General features: G+C 44.2%; 2 protein-coding genes across 2 annotated transcripts in view; one reads left to right on the top strand and one right to left on the bottom strand.

Moving 5' to 3' along the window:
- The window catches only part of LOC119185459 (uncharacterized), an 80,258-nt gene extending 76,375 nt beyond the window's left edge, over positions 1–3,883 (bottom strand). The window contains exon 1 of the mRNA XM_075882759.1: positions 3,301–3,883. The gene's annotated coding sequence lies outside the window, so the exon portion shown is untranslated. The remainder of the gene's footprint in view (positions 1–3,300) is intronic.
- LOC142777466 (uncharacterized) overlaps positions 1–19,210 on the top strand; it is a 191,448-nt gene that overhangs the window by 156,551 nt on the left and 15,687 nt on the right. Inside the window, exon 2 of the mRNA XM_075881910.1 lies at positions 7,737–7,848. Within this exon, the coding sequence (XP_075738025.1) occupies positions 7,737–7,848 (112 nt within the window). The remainder of the gene's footprint in view (positions 1–7,736; positions 7,849–19,210) is intronic.

The following is a 19,210-nucleotide window of genomic DNA, read 5'->3' as shown; positions in this document are numbered from 1 at the left end:
GGTTGCGTCCTTAATCTTTCTTCGGAATAAATTAACTAGCCCGAAAACGCTTTCTAGTGATCATCAAATCATCCACATGGCTTAAGCCTAAATATGAAGAGGGACTCAGTAAAGTAAATTTCAGAATTTTAGATTTAAATGTGCACGAAATGTTCCGCATTGCGACCACAATTACAATTCACATTCTACTTAGCAGAATGGAAACCGCAACTTTCTGTTCAGAAGCAGAATGCCGCAAAGGCAGTGTTATGTCTAGGTTTCTTGGGAGGTACGGTAAGGAAGGAAACCTGACAAGTTGCACAAAGAATGACCTCACTACTGTCTCGATCTTGGGGGCTCTAGTGCTTTGGAATGTAAGAGTGGCTGAGTTGAGCAGAGTTTTTCAAGTTTTTTTTGCTGTTTTCTTTCTCTAAATATAGTAAAACAATGCTTATCGCCGTATGGTCCGCTATCAGCGCACTATACGAATAGCGACAGGAACATTCAACTTTGTCAGCTTGGAGCTCGCATGCTTTCAGGAGAGCGCCTCTCGGAGTGGTTCAGCCTGAGGCACAGTTGCACCAGGGAGCAAAAAGCGTTTATCTATAGGTGGAACTGCAAACAGTACAGATAGTGATAATGCGATGTTGCGGTGTTTTTACTTGGAAACGATTCACAGGTCGTTTGTGTGTGTGGGGGGCGGAGGTGCTTTTCTCCTGTAGAGTCCATCGGGCAAGTTTAATCTACCTCGAGGGCGGAAGCGCATGTTGACAGCTTTGCCGGAGGGCGAATATTTCAAACGCTCTCAATAAAGCAGACGCACAAAATGCACGGCACCGACGTTCCCAAACGGGTTTTTACGCGAGTTCTTACGCGGGTACCGATCATAAAAGCATTTAACAATATTTGATTTCAAATTGGTTATTCCTATTAATATATGTTATTATAAGAGACCATTATATTACAGTGCAAGAGTAAATGCGCATTCAAATAAGCTTGTTTGGTTGATTTCAATCCAGGACAATAAGTATTGTTGCTCATATTGTTCAGTTCGAAGAAAGACATGACGTGAAGGTCACTGATGTACAGCAGTTTCCAGCATAGGCGTGCGCGAAGGAAGAAGGCAGGAGCGCATCCGCATGCACCTAATTAGAGCCTAGGGGGTAAGGGCCTAAGTATAAGGCCTTAAGAACTATGGACTGGTGGTTTAGGAAAGGGAAAGTGAGGAAGGAAGGGGCTAACTGCAGTCAAACTTGACTTATCCACCGGTTTCACTATCTCGTTTTAAGCAAAATAGTTATAAGTGCGAAGCATTTCAATGCGTACTGCAGGCATTTTTAGCGTATCTATCTATCTATCTATCTATCTATCTATCTATCTATCTATCTATCTATCTATCTATCTATCTATCTATCTATCTATCTATCTATCTATCTATCTATCTATCTATCTATCTATCTATCTATCTATCTATCTATCTATCTATCTATCTATCTATCTATCTATCTATCTATCTATCTATCTATCTATCTATCTGTCTATCTGTCTGTCTGTCTGTCTGTCTGTCTGTCTGTCTGTCTGTCTGTCTGTCTGTCTGTCTGTCTGTCTGTCTGTCTGTCTGTCTGTCTGTCTGTCTGTCTGTCAACCACTTACGTCTTGGTGCTCTTATGACCCCCCTCCCCCCCTTAACTGGCATTAACGAAAATTACTATGGGAGGTCAACATGGTTTCACGTAAATGACGTGCTGGTCAATACATGCATAATGCCAGAATCCCGTCGCGTACGTCTTTATACACTTACCGCCAGAGAGTGGCACATGCCCGCGGGCACGTATGTGCCACTGGTATGCAAGTATGTGCCACAGGAGATTGACATTATCTACCCAACAATGGCGACAACACACATGGGTAATTTTGACGTGTGAGCGTTAAGAAAAAAAAGCTGACATAGGCAGCGTTGACCCGACGAATGCAAAGAATAAATGTCTGGGTCCCAGCAAGAATCGAACACCAGCATTCTGTGTAGTAATCAAATGTGCTACCACAGTGCCACACCAGGTCTCGGAACTACTTTTCAAATAGACCCTAAAGTTCGTGAAACGCGCATTATGGGTGTGGTGGTGGCTATCTAACGAAGTAAACATTACATATATACTTCTATGATACAGCCGTCACGTCGGGTTAAGGTAAATTGTACTTAAGTACCATCCGGTGAAGTGGATATATGTAGCAGTGTCCAGGGCTACCATCTTCGCGAGCACCAGCGCTTCATATCAGCTTATCACTTCTGGTGTTGCTAATACTCATCTTATTGTTGGCATCGTTGCACAAGTGCGGACAACTGGTTATATATACATCTGCGACTGATCAACATAGATCTATGCACGCAACAATTGTACATATATTTAGCATCATTTTATAACCTGTCACTTTATGAAGGAGTTACAATGTGGTCACCTTCTCTCCGCAAGCTTCGCATAATATATATTTCCATGGGATGTGGTATCTGCTGCACTTTAATTATTGATAACTGTTCCGTAAAATGCCTAATTTAGCGATAGACTTCAGCATCGCAATATATTTTGCATGTGGTAGCCAATTCTTTTTTCTGGCTTAAAGAGACATTCATAACTGTCAGTGCCGATCACGTGTCAGGAGGTAGAAAGACGACGTGAATGAGTCAGTGAGGACACTTTTATATCTCTGGAAATTTCATTAAAGATTGTTATTTTCTTAACTGTCCGTTATAATGGGTGTGGCTGAACCACTGACTATAATATAACTATGCAACCATGACAGAACCACGGTGTCCGCATTTCAATGAAAGAAAAATGCCAGATTCCCATGTGTCTATAGATTTAGGCGCATGATGAAGAACCCCATGTGGTTGAAACTTCCAGAGCCTTCCATACATAACGGCACCGTTCATAATCATGTCCTGGTTTTGGGACGTTAAACCCCAACAATTATTTTAGGTTTCTCATGTGTCTTGCACTGCGTTCATTTGCACTCAGTCTTCAGAACGTAGCAACAGCCACGTCCAGTTTGTCTTCAAGTTTTCATACAATTTATGCGTCTTCATGTAAATTATTTATGCTATGCAGCAGTTATCCAAATGCTCGGGGAAGTTCACAGCGATTAAGGTGCGTTTGCACGCGCTACATATTAGGTTGTGTTGCAAACTCAGATAAGATATAAATTGTTCTAAATTTATCTAAAACAGCACGAAATTTAGTGATGACTTGAGAAAGTTCTGGTTAGCATAGTGCGTGGCGCATGCAGGCCTTTACCAGATAAATCACTGGAGTAGGAGGCACTCACCGATTATCCAAGTTTTTCGCACTCTGTTGGTCTGCAAGGCGCTACGATGGTGCGCAGGTGGTTTCAAATGAGCTGAGTCACTTCTTGCAGTGCGAAGACGGTAAGATTCCGGTACGGACTAGTCGCTTTGGCGCTTACTTCGATGCTGCAGAAAGCTCGGAGACTACGTTTGCGGAGCTGAAATGGAATGAGAGATAGATAGGGAGAAACTGTGTACGAATTTGGACGCGGGCTCGCGGTTAGCTCGTGTTCTGTAAGGAGGCACTTGTCAGCAGTTTTATCTCTGAGTGCTACACCGTATCCGAGTCACGGCGGATGGCAAACAGTGCTCGCCGTGGGCCGCCCGAGGAGGCTGCAGGCGTCGGGCCGGTCGTTATTTGGGAATTCGATTGTTCTTTCGCTAAACGAGGGGGATAGATGGAGAAAGTTGTGGAGGGAGATACGATAATAGGAGGCCGATTGCGCAATAACAGGCTGGCGCTGTTGCCCTCATAGGCGGCCACTTGCATTGTAGGAAATAATAACCTCCCGATAAATTAGCAGCGAGAATGTAACCTTATGCGAGATAGCGTTAACACGTTGCGCTTAGAGAGACTCACGCCCCCAACAGATAACGCTGTGACGCGATGCGGAGCATCAGACAGAAACGCGCTGGTTATCAGAAGATCAGAAGCGCATGAGCGTTAACTGAGTTGCAACAGTGTATACGGGGAGTAGTGCTGCTGGTGTAGTTCTCGTCAATACACGTGTGCACGAGCTTAAGCGAAAGCTCGTTGTGATAATGAAGCACCGATAAGCATCCACGCTGAGTGTGTGTTGAACATCACCACTTATTCGTGACGATTTCTACTCTAAGATGAATATCGTGAAATGTAGGTGCTCTCATCTTCATTGTGATTGTATACTCTCACCACATTGTGTCAGCGCTTTTTTCCCCGAGACAGGAATATTATTAATACTATGCTGTTTCTCGTAAGTAAACTCCATGGTAACATGCAAGGTGTGCCAAGGTTCACGACAGAAAACAAATCGCCGACGATTATGTTACTGCCTTATGAGAATTCTGAGCACAGCATCGTGTTAGGGAAGGCCTATACAAGGTTTCTGGCTTTACTAAAGCTACCGGCTGCGCCATAAGTAATGACGTTTGTGAAGTTAGACAGCACCCACTACACCTTCATTCATCTTTTTGCGGACAACTGAGGTAACCGCTACCATCTCCAAAATATTATGTGCAAGTTGTGGTAGCTGCACCTGGCTGATGACGATGAAGAATCATCCCTGAAAAACTTAGCAGGGGGTGGAAAGCATTAAAACACACAGTCGGTGCGCAGTTAGCATTGCGTGTTGACTTGTTGCTATTTTACTTTTCTGCCATGCCATAGGTTAACGCGATCACGTGCCCGATATGGCGTGTGTATGTCTTTCTACAAAGTAGTCTCGAGCCTTATTCGTCACAGAAAAGTCACAAGATTGACAGACATGCTGAGCAACCACACTCGACGGGGTCTGCCTTCCGAGAAGAAGGTGCTCAAGTGCTCAGTGTCGTTGTGACTTTTCAGCCCGTTCCAAAGCGGCTCGCACTTCTGGACGCGCGTGTGTGTGCCTGATTTTCGAAATGCTTCCCATAACTATGGGCATGTGTATGATAATGTACTTCTATTGTGATGAATCATACAATGCGAATGGTGTGTTTTTGTATCTAGAAAACATTTCCATGCATCAAAAAAAAGCACCACTTTGGCTCTGTAAAATCCTGTCATTAGAGAGCGCCAAGTACTGTGCAAGGAAGTCATATAGATTAGAAGAACCGATCGTTGGGCGAGGTGGGATTGCATTGTAAATTTCTGCAAAAACCACGAACACGAACTGAAGAAAGCACGTGCAGTTGATGGTCTGCGCCTGTCTGTGCTTTCTTCCCTTCTTGTTCTTGTTTTTTTGCGCAAAATGCGATCCACAAGGCAGTCATCGTGATTAACCTAAAAGTAAGTGCTTGACGCCTGTGGTAGCATTTGTTCTTTCATGTTTATTGTGTACTGTAATATGATTTTCTTTTCCCCTTGTGTCTGACGTGTAGCCGGTTTGATTGATTGATATGTAGGGTTTAACGTCATAAAGCCACCATATGATTATGAGAGACGCCGCAGTGGAGGGCTCCGGAAATTTCGACCACCTGGGGTTCTTTAACGTGCAACCAAATCTGATCACACGGGCCTACAACATTTCCGTCTCCATCGAAAATGCAGCTGCCGCCGCCGGGATTCGATCCCGCGACCTGTGGGTCAGCAGCCGAGTACCTTAGCCACTAGACTACCGTGGCGGCTCAGATTTGGGTGCACGTTAAAGAACCCCAGGTGGTCGAAATTTCCGGAGCCCTCCACTACGGCGTCTCTCATAATCATATGGTGGTTTTGGGACGTTAAACCCCACATATCATCAGACTACCGTGGCGGGGCAATCTGACCGGGAAGTAAAAACCAGCTTGGCTCAGCGGTAGAATACTTGACTTCCAGCCACGCAGAGGACCCGAATTCAAATGACATGCGATGTTAGACATTTTTTTGAGCTATCTGCAACAAAGCACTGAGCTATCTGCAACAAAATCTGTAAGAATGCCTCAGAGTGGAAGATTTGTAGTCGATGAAAAATTCGCCCCAGTCCGTGCATCAAAATTTGTGTACTGGTAAAGAAGCGATAGTGGGCGCGAAGCAAAAGAAGAGGGTGCCGTCATACCACAATGATACTCAAGGGATGCTGGTGGGCTAGTCTGTCGTTGATGAAAGCTTATGACAGCACACATCGGAAACGAGAATGACGAAGTCATCACTATCAGCGCACAAAAAAGCACACAAAAAGACACAATAAAGTTAACAACACAAGCTCTGTCTAACAAGTGAAAGTTAATTAGAAGAAACGGTGTTATATATATATGCAAACACGAAGGCATAAAAAATCTTGACAACTTCCACCAAGCACGTCATCAAGTGTGCTGTAGATACTAAATCTCTGCATCTGCGAGGGTGATTGATGGCTCGCCCACCACCGGTCTCTTGCTTTTATTATTTTGTACGCTTCAGCAATTTCACGCGAGCACTGGTCTTTATGCCTCATCAACGCTGTGGTTTTTTTTAACTCAGCTGCACAACCGCACTGCTGGCAATGGCGTACGTTTCAGGCAGCTAGCATGCTCCTTTAGACGGACGTGGAGGCACGGTCCCTTCTTCTATTGCTGTTTATTGATGAACGGGCTTTGATACGCAGTTGGTTCGAAGCATGCGCCGTACGTGAAGGAGAAACAAAAGTAACCTAACAAAATTAATAAGATTCAAAACATTTCTCAACCTATCCAGCATCTTTTTATCCTGCACCTCCATCAAGGCACCTGTCAGTGCTTGCAATACAGTAAGGGCGTTTTTATGAAAGACGCGACTCACACGAGATATGCTTATCAAGAAAGAAGTTCGTGTGAAAGTGTTTGTGCGGTCAGCCTCCGTAACTCACCCTTGCGTTCAAGGAACATTGAGTTGGGGGAAAAAACGCTGTAATATATATATATATATATATATATATATATATATATATATATATATATATATATATATATATATATATATATATATATATATATATATATATATGAGATCTAACAGACAGTAATGGCAAGGAAAGAGCATCGAACGCGTTATTCGAAGGTCGTAGGTTCGATTCATGCTCACGGCTGGTTATTTTTTCATCCACTTTTCTTTCTTCTTTCTTCTTATTTACATTCCATTGGTTCTAATAACTTCCCCTGTACATTCCTTGGCATTACTGTCTGTTAGATCTCATTAATATTGTGTTAAAACACGGAAAAACGAGCCCTTAGATATACACTTCTTTCCCTTACTTTATATATATATATATATATATATATATATATATATATATATATATATATATATATATATATATATATAAAGTAAGGGAAAGAAGTGTATATCTAAGGGCTCGTTTTTCCGTGTTTTAACACAATATTAATGAGATCTAACAGACAGTAATGCCAAGGAATGTACAGGGGAAGTTATTAGAACCAATGTAATGTAAATAAGAAGAAAGAAAAGTGGATGTTATATATATATATATATATATATATATATATATATATATATATATATATATATATATATATATATATATATATATATATATATATATATATATATATATATATCTGAACGACTTGACGGAGCGCACAAGAAGCCCAGAAGAGGGGTATCAATTTTCACAGACAGTTCTGTTTGTAAACGATACACAGAGAGGCATGTACCTCGTCAAAGGATGTGTTCCGTAAAGAAGGTAGTACCCGCTTCGTCTCCGTTTCTTGAAGCGCTGTATTATATGTAGCTGTATATATGTAGAGCCTGCACTCCCTGCAAAAAATTGCTACCTGTTTGCAGCATCGACGGGAATGAAAGCATGAACGGCTACGACGGCGTTTTGATCCAGGTGCCTGCGCAGAAGATGCCGAAGCCCAGCACCAGCGAAAGGCTGGTGATCGAGAGGAATGAGGTTAGACGTTTTTATCATACTTAATAGTCAAATAATGCGACCAGAGAAGTTTACACGTGGTAATTTTGGAAAAAACATTGTTTTTGGTAAGCTGCATCGAAAGTATAGCGCGTAAACCTGAACTTCACCCCTCGCTCAGTATGAGAAACAATAGTTTGCGTTACAATGCGTCTCTTCATAGACGTTATCAATGGCAGACACTCAAGGAGAAACACTGCTCATATCTACAGAAGTCCTTGTTACTCCGTGATTAGGTGCATATCGACGCCCTTCCACTTCGGGCTATCAACAAGTGGGCCTTTTTCGTGCTATTGTAAGAATGACGGCTACAATATACCGGTGAAATAAAATAGGCGAGGAAAACAGAAATGTCATGACGCTGTTAGCGGCGTGCCATCAAACAAACAAAAAAAAAGAATTGGGGCGAAAAGGTGTTTATATGATGAGACAAGGGAGCTAACAAAGGTCAGCAGATGCTCGGGATCTGAAAACAGCCCAGCGTGCGAGAGAAAGAGGGGAGTGGGGGGGAAGAAGAAGGAGGACGAGAACTTTCTCAGCACAAACGCCGGCTACACGGGCTGCTCAAAACAAATATCCCGAAAAGAAGGTGAGCAAAACAGCTGCATTCTAGCCTAGCCTATAAAGAAAGCCTCTAATTAATTTTGGGCCTATAGTAGGTCTTGTGGTTTCCAGGGTGGTAGAACGAATCAGTAGGGCCTTACATTGCGTAAGACCAAAATTTGTCTTTAGTAGTAAAGCCTTACGTACTTTTGTCCCAGGTAGTACGCGTAGCCAGAGCTTTTTGTAATGAAAATGTTCATATCTCTAGCGACTATGCAGTCGTATGCTCACATGCTGCAAACAGTGAGCGTGACAGTGGTTGATTTTCGAAGTTGGCGGTTTACTGCACATGCATGCTCTTAGCGCGCATGAGCCGTGGCTCGACCTGGTCTATTGGCGGCCGCGACGGCAGCGTTGCTTCTCACCGTGCTGCACGTTTTGCGTCGTAAGCAGCACGCAATTGAGAAGCTACGCACAACACAAGCGCTTCCCCATGCACTTAGTTAGAGCCTAGGTGGGCCCCGCCACGGTGGTCTAGTGGCTAAGGTACTCGGCTGCTGACCCGAAGGTCGCGGGATCAAATCCCGGCTGTGGCGGCTGCATTTACGATGGAGGCGGAAATGTTGCAGGCCCGTGTTTTCAGATTTGGGTGCACGTTAAAGAACCCCAGGTGGTCAAAATTTCCGGAGCCCTCCACTACGGCGTCTCTCATAATTATATGGTGGTTTTGGGACGTTAAACCCCACAAATCAATCAATCAATAGAGCCTAGGTGGTAAGGGCCTAAGTTTAAGGACTTAGTAAGGACCTATGGACGGGTGGTTCAGGAAAAGGGAGTGGGAAAACGCGATTGGTTGTGGAAGTGACTTTTCGTACAAGTTTCTTTTTCTTTTTTAGCAAAAAACTATCATTCCATTAATAATTTATCTTGTTCTTTAACGCTGTTAAAATATAGGTAATTCTTTGATCGGAGGTACACACCGTTAAAAAAAAAAAGAGATGAAGCAGAAATACCCAGTCATCGTTGACTCACGTCAAAGATAATTTAGGACCTGTTATTTATCGTAAGTTAGCCGTAGATTACTGCTGAAACAATGCCTTTTCTTATTACTGAATGTCTCATTGGCGTTTGCGAAAGTTTCTGTATAAGCTAGATTGCCACTCAGCGTCACGCTACGTTTAGAGGAAACAAAGCGGTGTCAGTGCACCAGCGGGTGCACGTCAGAAGGCGAGTGCTAGACGAAGATTAACGAGCACAAAAGCTCTACAAAGGAAAACTATCGCTCGTTAACAACTGAGCCACGTACCCTTATCTGTCGCGCCTTGATTACATGCCATGCGGTGGAAGCAAGAACAACGGCAAACACAAGACGTATTTGTGATTCTCTTATGTAGAACAGAAGAAAAACAAAACAAAACAAATGTTTGAGTCAGTTAGACAAGCCACGAAAAACCACCAGCCAGTGAAACTGTTAACGGGAGAGTGTATGTGATTGGCTAGCAATGGTGCGCATGTCATCATCATCATCATCATCATCATCATCGTCATCATAATCATCATCATCATAATCATCCTGATTTTGTTTTATTTATTTCTTTGTCCACTCCTCTTCTGGTCCCGTCACCTGCAGAACGACTACTACAGCTACTGTTACTGATACTAGCTACTACTACTACTACTACTGCTACTACTACTACTACTACTACTACTGTACTGGACTCCTTAAGCCCAGTACTTGAATCGCTCGAGTAGAAATACAGCTAACGATCGCCATCATTTCTAAGAAGCCAAGGAAGCATCCATCATCCAGCGCAACTTCAGTGACGAAAACCGCGTCTTTTCGGACTTTTGTCAATTAGTGTGCGTTCAACATGTTCCAAGTCATCAGCATTTGTGAACCCAATGTGTGTGCGATCTCTCCTGTTTCTCCCTTTTTCCATCTTTCAAACTCCCTCATCCCTATCCCTAGTGTAGGGTAGCGGTCGCTCCAGACTGGTTACATCCCTGCCTTTCCTTTCCCTTCTGTTCCTTATGCCACTACTACTACTACTACTACTAAAACTGTTGCTACTTACTACTACGATGACTATGACGATGACAATGACGACGACGAAGATGAAGGTGGTGGCACGAAATGAAGTAAGCTTGGTTGAAAAAATAAATAAATAAACAGTCCTGGAGTCCCTCTTGAGAAAGCAACTCACTACTCGGGAAGCTGTTGCCGCTATCACGTTTTCAGGACAAGAACTATCGTTTTCTGTAGCAGCGACAGAGTGTCACGGATGCAGTATGCTCTATTACCAATATTTTGGTTGTTTTGCGACGATAACAACCCCTTCTTGTATCGTTTCGGAGGGGATGATTCTAAAACTTGCAGGACTGAACGCTTTCCGCTGGGTCGTAGGCTTTTTCTTGAGGGAGGGGGAATGAAGAACTATTTATGCACGTTCGTGCATGATTTTCATGTGTGTGCATGTATACATATGTGAAATTGAAGAATTTCCGAGTGTATAAAGCTTACCCAAACCTCTCCTCCCCCCTGGGTGGGCCAGTGCCACCCTGGTGAACATCTGGAAAATAATGAAGCTGTCAACAGGAGGACATAATAATAATAATAATAATAATAATAATAATAATAATAATAATAATAATAATAATAATAATAATAATAATAATAATAATAATAATAATAATAATAATAATAATAATAATAATAATAGGATTAATAAGAAGAACAAAAAAAAGAAGCAGAAGAGAAAGAGGTATTTGAAGGATTATCCGAGATAAGCTTTTACATTACAAGTGTTAACCGAATGACAAGCCACCATGCAGTCCTTAAAGCAGGTTTTGATAACTCTTTTGCCTCATTCTACAAATGATACGAATATGAATTTACTTTAGGATTCGTACTTTTTTTAAGAAAGGTAGCTACGAGTAAATCGACAAAGCTGATGCGAGAAAAAGAGTTCATTTTACAAGTTTACAACAGGGTCAGAACTAAAAGACGATGCTTTATTTTTCATTGCTCGAACGTTTCTGCTCGGTCACAGATTCACGGAGGGGGCAACCCTCTCTCCATTGCTCGTGCTGTCTTTTTGCTGGCGCTGTCTGTTCCAGCAAGGAGCAGCCTGATCATCCCACTCACAGATACATCGGAAACCAGCTAAGTGTCCACCGTGCTGAGATAAGTGTCAAACCAGTGCCGTTGCGTGACGTGTCCCCTAACTCTACTAACACAGCTCTGGTAGCGAGTATCGGCCAGAGATTTTCAAAGACGATAGCATTTTTTAGGGGGAGCTTCGACGCAAAATTTTTTGTCTGTCTGTCTGTCTGTCTGTCTGTCTGTCTGTCTGTCTGTCTGTCTGTCTGTCTGTCTGTCTGTCTGTCTGTCTTTCGGTAGACTTGTCTTTTTATCCGCCGAAACGATACCCGAAACGGCCAAAATACAACCCCATCCGCAGCACCCGTCAACAATGCTCAAGGTTCAGCGTTCATACTTGTGCGATTGTCAAATAAAAAGCAATTATTGCGCATATCCTAGGCCCAGTGATAGCAGGTCAATATTCTGTATGTGTCTCTTTATACTAGAAAATGCATATATATGTAATTCTAAAGACCCTAGCGTTAATCACGCTGCTCCGACAATGCAACGCTTGCACGAAGCGGCAAGTGTTTCCAACGCTTTGCTAAGACTACAGTAACTGTAGTTATTCAAGCTAAGACGACATGATGGTGGCACCTACCAGTTGCCTTGCGTTCTACACCTTATCGCCTCCGAGATGGGCGCGGACGCCACGCGCTTCGTTTTCCAAGATAACTGCCAGATAGCGCCCGTGTCTCACGTGTGACGTACTTCAATGCGCTCGTTCGCCTCCGCTGCATGCATCGAGCCACTCTAACGCAGCGCTTCCAGAATACCATTCACCGTTTTTTTCATGCAGAACATCAAATAAACGTTTCGTTCTCTCTCTCCAGACGCAAGACTACCGTCTTTCGACGGCATTTGCAGTGAAACATGCAGATACGGGGCCAATTTTTTTCTTTATTTTGGGCATACACAAATACAGGGTATGCCCGTGAGGTAAGGCAAAAGGAGGACTTAAACCTCCTGACAAAGCCTCACCACTTTGGGACAGAAGCAGTGGAACTAGCAATTATAAATCATCTTCGTAACACAAGAAATAAACAGGAACGCCATAATTATTATGGTAAGCCTGTAATCATTAGCTACAGTTAAAAGTATTAACATTAGGTAACATGTTGTAACAATGCAGTCACAGTAATAAATAGGTACAAATGCAAAAAAACAATAAATCACAAGAGAAGTAATCAGTCATACTAGTAGCAATGCTATTTTATAATATTATGATGCAGTCAAGTCACATTTACGGCGTGCCTGTAAACAAGCTTCTACAACATATCCGCGTCCGAAGCAAGAAAAATATTTATTATTAGTTGTCGAAACTCTCGAATATTTTTACACTTTTTGATTATTTTCACAACGGTAGGATAAGTATTGCACAAATTTGTTGTTTTATAGTGCCCCTACGAACCAAGCGAAAGGAATTTGATTGGTTAATGACATCATCAGTGCTAGTCGATCCTGCAAAGCTTTCGCCGAACGGGCCTTAAGTCTCAAATGTGGGGACGTTGAGGCTATATCCTTGTATATTGTAGAGAGCCAGCAGAGCTCTCTCTCGCACGGAAGAGAACTACTCGACTACCGAGAAAGAGTGCCTCGCCGTAGTTTGGGCGGTTTTGAAATTTCGACCGTATCTGTACGGCCGCTCATTCAAGATCGTCAGCGATCACCACTCGCTTTGCTGGCTCACTAACTTGAAAGACCCATCCGGCCGTTTAGCACGCTGGAGCCTTCGGCTTCAAGAGTTCGATATGACCATAATTTATAAATCAGAGAAGAAGCACACCGACGCAGACTGTCTCTCGCGGTCACCCGTCGAGCCTGCCGCTATGAATGACGAGTCTATGGACGCCGCAATCTCGGGAGTCATCAATGCGGCCACTATTTCACAAGAGCAGCGTAGTGACCCTGACCTGCTTCCGCTAATCGACTTCTTAGAAGGACTACGTGAAGACGTGCCGCGAGTTTTTGCGAGAGGACTGCCATCTTTTTGTTTAAGAAACGACGTCCTATACAAGAAAAACTTTTCTCCCACCGGTAGCCCATACTTGCTCGTCGTTCCTGCATCACTGCGAAAATAAATTCTGGAAGCCTGCCATGATGAAGTCACCTCCGGTCATCTCGGATACACTCGAACAATGTCCCGTGTGCAAAACAGTTACTACTGGCCGAACTTACCTGCTGCTGTAAAACATCACGTCAAAACCTGTCCCGACTGTCAAAGACGCAAAGCGCCCCCCGGCAGGCCGGCAGGCTTATTACATTCCGTCCAAGCACCAGCAAAGCCAATCGCCCAAATCGGAATGGATTTCCTGGACCCATTCCCAACTTCTACCGCAGTGAACAGATGGATCATTGTCGCCACTGATTACTTGTCTCGCTACGCAGAAACTAAAGCCATGCCGAGGGCCACAGCAAAAGAAGCGGCTCATTTCTTGATAGAAAACGTCGCCCTTCGGCAAGGTGCTCCAACAGTTCTAATCACGGATAGAGGAGCTGCATTCATGGCAGAACCTTTGTAGTCAGTTCTCAGGCTCAGTGGTACAGCTCACCGGAGGACAATGGCGTACCATTCACAAACGAACGGACTAACAGAGCGGCTTAATAAGACCCTCGCCGACATGCTCTGCATGTATGTCGACACAGAACACAAGAACTGGCATGGAATCTTGCCTTATGTGACCTTCGCCTACAATACCACCCGGCAGGACACTACCGGAATGACGCCGTTTAGTTTAATACACGGGCGCGAAGTTACTACAACGTTGGACGCTATGCTGCCGCACGAGTGTGACGACTCTCATGCTGACGCCGAAAAATTTGGTCAGTGCGCCGAACAAGCCCGACAGCTAGCCCGTGTGCGTATTTGTCACCAGCAACGCAAAGATGCGAAATGGTATGATCTACGACATAAATTGGTAACCTACACACCAGGTGACAAGGTATGGGTCTGGATCCTAATACGTCGACACGGACTTTCAGAGAAGCCATTACGACGATACTTCGGCCCATATCGAGTCACCCGACGATTGAACGACATCAACTACGAAGTTATTCCCGACGGCGATTGCAGTTCCAGTCGCCGAAACCGCTCACCCGAGATCGTGCATGTCATCCGGATGAAAACCTACTTGTCCAGCTAACTCTCGTTTGTCGGTGCATATGTGCGTTTTTATAGGTAGAGCACCTTGGCTGCGCATTGGGACGATGCCATTTCTGGAGGGAGGCTAATGTCACGTGCGTCCTGCGAGAAAGACGAAGGCGACAGTATATATACGCGCATCTGCACGCTTTTATGCAGAACTCAACAACGAGAATGACGAGGAAATCTCTGGCATGCGGTAAATAAAAAGATCGACCCACTGCTGCTTTCTCAGCGTCTTCAAATACGACCTCTGTCTTCACGTCGCGGCAATATGCTCCCTGAGCTATCTATAGCTAGCTTGTACAGTAACACTAGTTGAAACTTTGCTTCCACACCACCTCGCGGTTTTGCTGGACAGCCGAAAGCTGGTCTCCCAGGCTGGGTCTTTGCAAGGCAGTGGTCTACCCCGGTGGAAGGGTTTCGTGGGAGGACTGTTAAATAATGTCGAAAAATCTCTTGGTTGAAAGGTGCTAGCGATAGAGATTTTTTGAATATTTATTCAATCAAGATATTTTAAAACCATCTAGAGTAATTACCATCAAGTTGCATGGCAATTTTTCGCTTGGGAAAGTTCACTCATTTCATAAAATTCACTTTCAGTCGGATTCAGGTGATTGTACGTCCTATTTGTGCCCTTTATGTCACCCTATCAACGCCCGGCTGTTCGTTTGATGCACATTACCTTCGAACCTCTGCTTTATCATGCATTTGAAACCTGATTTACCAAAGCTATGACGACGCTCAAGTAATTTCATTAAATCAAGAAGTTCGTAAAATGCAAAGGAAGCATGAAGTTTAACAAGCTTGTACAAAATTGAACTTTATGGGCATCTGCTATAAAAATTTTGTTGGTGGATTGCGAAATTTCTAAACTTAGATTTTGTTTATTTGATTATTATTTCTATTACTAACTGCACCACTCACCATATTTGGCTTCCTAGTTCACATGCTGCTTGGGTAGTAATGCTTGAATGCACTCCAGCTATTTTTAGCATCCTCTCGTTACGTTCCCTTCATTTATTACGCATTAAAATTTCGCACTTGACGTTAAAGTTGATAACATGCATCTCTGCCTTGTATTGACTGTTGAAGTGCGGCTGGTCCTTTACATCTAATATGTATAGTGCGCTAAAAGAAAGCCCTAAACACCCTGAGATACGACAAGGTTTTCTTCTTATCTCTTTATATCTGAGCTTCGAATCTGGTCTGTAAGTACCCGAATATTCTCAATGATCATGATGACACAGAGTGGACTTGCTGACGCCACTTAGGCAGCTGACGTGAGCTTACTTTGATCACTTTCGTTCCCGCAGCTCTATAATATCGCTGCTAAGTGTTGCACCGGATGAGAGCACAGTCTCTTCACGTACGCGGCGAAAATGAGCCGTGATGTCCGAAGTCCCTGGGCTTGTTTCCTTCCGGACAAGGAGGCGTCTAAAATGCATAAAGGCTGACCTATTCTGCTGCTGGATAGCACCAAAAAGGCGCCATATTAGGCTGGAAACAGTCAGTACTCTAAGTGCCGCCTTTCTTTTGGCGGTGCTATCAAATATGCAGCCGGATTAGTGAAGTGCACTTCTCCAACGGGGTCGTTTGCTTAGGTAACTCAGTTTCGCTATCTGTCTTGTTCGTTCATGCTTCCTTGGCAGTCCTTAGATTTTGCCCGTCAATATATTTAAGTGCTCTTCAGAGAATGGTACGTCTTTCCTCGCTAAAGCTTTCGACAGGAAAAATCAACTATTTGATCCAGCCAAACCTGCTTGAGTCCCGCTACCTGAAAACCTGCTTCCGAGTTACTGCTCGCTCGATTTACGAAACTATCTACACGAAAGGTTCATCTGAGCGGCTAACTGATGAGAATCCACAGTGGTGCTAATGTATAACTCAAGGCCGTTTACTTTGTCCACTTGAGTGAGTACAACACCTACGCTTTCGATGTCGCTGTGTACCACGCGGCAAAATGGACACTGAAGAATGGACACTTCGTTAATTGCTGAAGACTTGCATTAGCCTTATGCATTCATGTATGTGCTAGTTAGTACTTCTTGTTGAATGTGTTTGTGCTTGGCGTTATTCATAGCGTGCTCTATTAGGTGTCATTCTCATGTTGGTTTTACGAAAGAACGCTCTACGTATAATCATACGCAAATGAAACGCGAACAATGAATATAACGTTTATTTCATGGAAGACGATAGATTACGTGTGGAAGAAATGTTGACCGAAGATCACCAGTATGTTGAACTGGTACCACTTCTTGTTAATTCATAGTATGCGTGTAGTTGCATTTATCTTCGGTGAATGTTCAATAATGTCGCTATCACAAGGTGTGGTAAACCGTTTTCTCCTCACGCGCAACATGGACACTTACACAAGCATATTTAGAAAGTGCGTTTCGTGTTTCATCATCAAATTACAGCAGGTTTTCCAAGGCGTTTAGGTCGTCGAGGGGTAGTGTTTAAATGCTTGATTTTCCTCGCTAGAAAGCAGAGCAATCTCAAACGAGGTGTTGTAAGTCTGCTCTGTATACTTCCTGACAGTGTGGGCATCGATGACAAGTGTTTGAAATCGCTTATCTGGCTCCAATCCATTATATATGCGATGCAGCTCTTTGACTAGCCTGTATAATGCTGTACGTCCGTGTATTAGTGCCAACGCGGTGCACTGCGTTCCCCACGTCACAGTAGTTGGAATGATGCCAAGTAGGTCAAGTCGCAGCTGCGCGTTGACGTCACTCTCTCCCTCGCTCACAGCAGTTGCCGGCTCCTCCCAACACACCTAGGTGGTGTTACTCCTTCGCCCGCTTGCAACACACTTCTCTCTTGATTCACCCTTTCCACCACCCGCGACACTCGAACGCACACCGAGAGGAAACACTCTTTCGGCTCGTTTATCTACGATGAAACTTACACGAAATCTGACCCATCACCGGTGTATACGCGTATCAAAGAAACGTTTACTCTAGTGAAGGCTACATCGAGTTTCCTTTCAAACCGTTCTTCCAGCACTCGCGTCGACGCCCATTTCTGCTGGGTCAATGGCGTGCGCACCTCTGCTGTTTCGCACCCCATCATGGCCCCCTTATAAAATATATTTGAAAGGAGGATACTATGTACTGATGTATTTCTTAAAAAAAGAGATAGTGGTCCGAGATGGCAAAAAAAAACAAGCTGGAGCACTTCTTAAGGGTTCCGATAGACGCTAAAAATAAGAAACCACTGCTGACAGTCCGAATTAGTGTGCCATTTGTTAGGAAGGACCACTCGCTCTTCATGTCTAGTAATCACCATGTCACACAGGTTCCGTTAATTAGGGAGGCGATCGCCGGGCTAATTCCAAGGGCCGAAGTATCGGCCCCCCGAACCGCACCACGAAAGCGTGGACAATTTAGAAGTGGTCCTTTTTGGCGCGCCAGCGGACGCCGGCTGTGGCCCAAGGAAAACGTCAGAGCCGAGAGTTGATAACCAAAACAAAATTATATTCTCAATAATGGCAGATCGAAAACAATACAGAAGAATGCACACTCCACAATAGTTGCATACAATATGTCACCAATCAAACAACGTACTACACAGTACAATCAGCCACACTCGAAACAATGGACACAGACAACAATACGCACTACAATGCAGTCGCATGCATTGAACAACCAATACACTTAAAGACTAAAGAGATAGAAAACCTATTCAGTCCAAAGCTCTTGGAACAAAAGTCTCGATGATACTCTTCCGAGAATCACTCACTCAAAGTCCAGCGTTGTTGTCGTTCCGCTGCCCCTGAAGTTTCTCTTCCAAAAAACCTCGCCGAAGTTTCTCTTCCAGGAAACCTCGCCTCTTCAATTGGCCACTCTCCAAGCTTCAAACTTCTTCGCCGGAAACACGTCGACTTCACACACGCAGCTGTTGCCACGCGTCTTCGCCCGATAGCGGTAGACACACGCTCTTGCCTGTAGCTCGAGCCTTCACCCCTCAGGGGGAAATCCTCTTCTTCTCCTGCTTTGTCCATACGGACAAAACGTTCGCCGACTACACGGCGGAATCCTTACGCACTCTGGCGCTGACTTCCGTTTTCTCCTGATCTCTCACCTCGGCTGCTCGATTAAATACCTTCCGCGCGAGATTCCAAAAGGTTCTCGTCATTTCGTCGGCGCGATACGCAGCGAAGGCTGGGGAGAGAGCGAGACGGTTCGAATGCCCTCCGCGTCGGATGACTCAACTCGGCATGACCACGTCTCTTTCCTTCTAGAAATTTCGAGTGCTTGCTCGGCCGCCGATGTGGGGTGAGGAGGTTCGTCGGCGAAGCCACGCTTCCGAGGAGAGAGCGCGCGCCCGGGGAGCCTTGGATGTTTGTTTTCTTTTTTTCTTTTGACCTCGCGGCGTCTCTCCCGCGCGTTATCGCAAGAATTTGGCGGCGCGCCAATTTTTAGCGCTCGTTCTGTGACACTGCCTCCCACTTTAACATTATTATCTCATAATATTCAAAACCACACAAACGAGCGCGAACAGTCACCACACAC

This window comes from Rhipicephalus microplus, chromosome 2 (assembly GCF_043290135.1).
Source record: "Rhipicephalus microplus isolate Deutch F79 chromosome 2, USDA_Rmic, whole genome shotgun sequence".
Lineage (NCBI taxonomy): Eukaryota > Metazoa > Arthropoda > Arachnida > Ixodida > Ixodidae > Rhipicephalus > Rhipicephalus microplus.
This window is presented reverse-complemented; position numbering and strand designations above follow the sequence as displayed.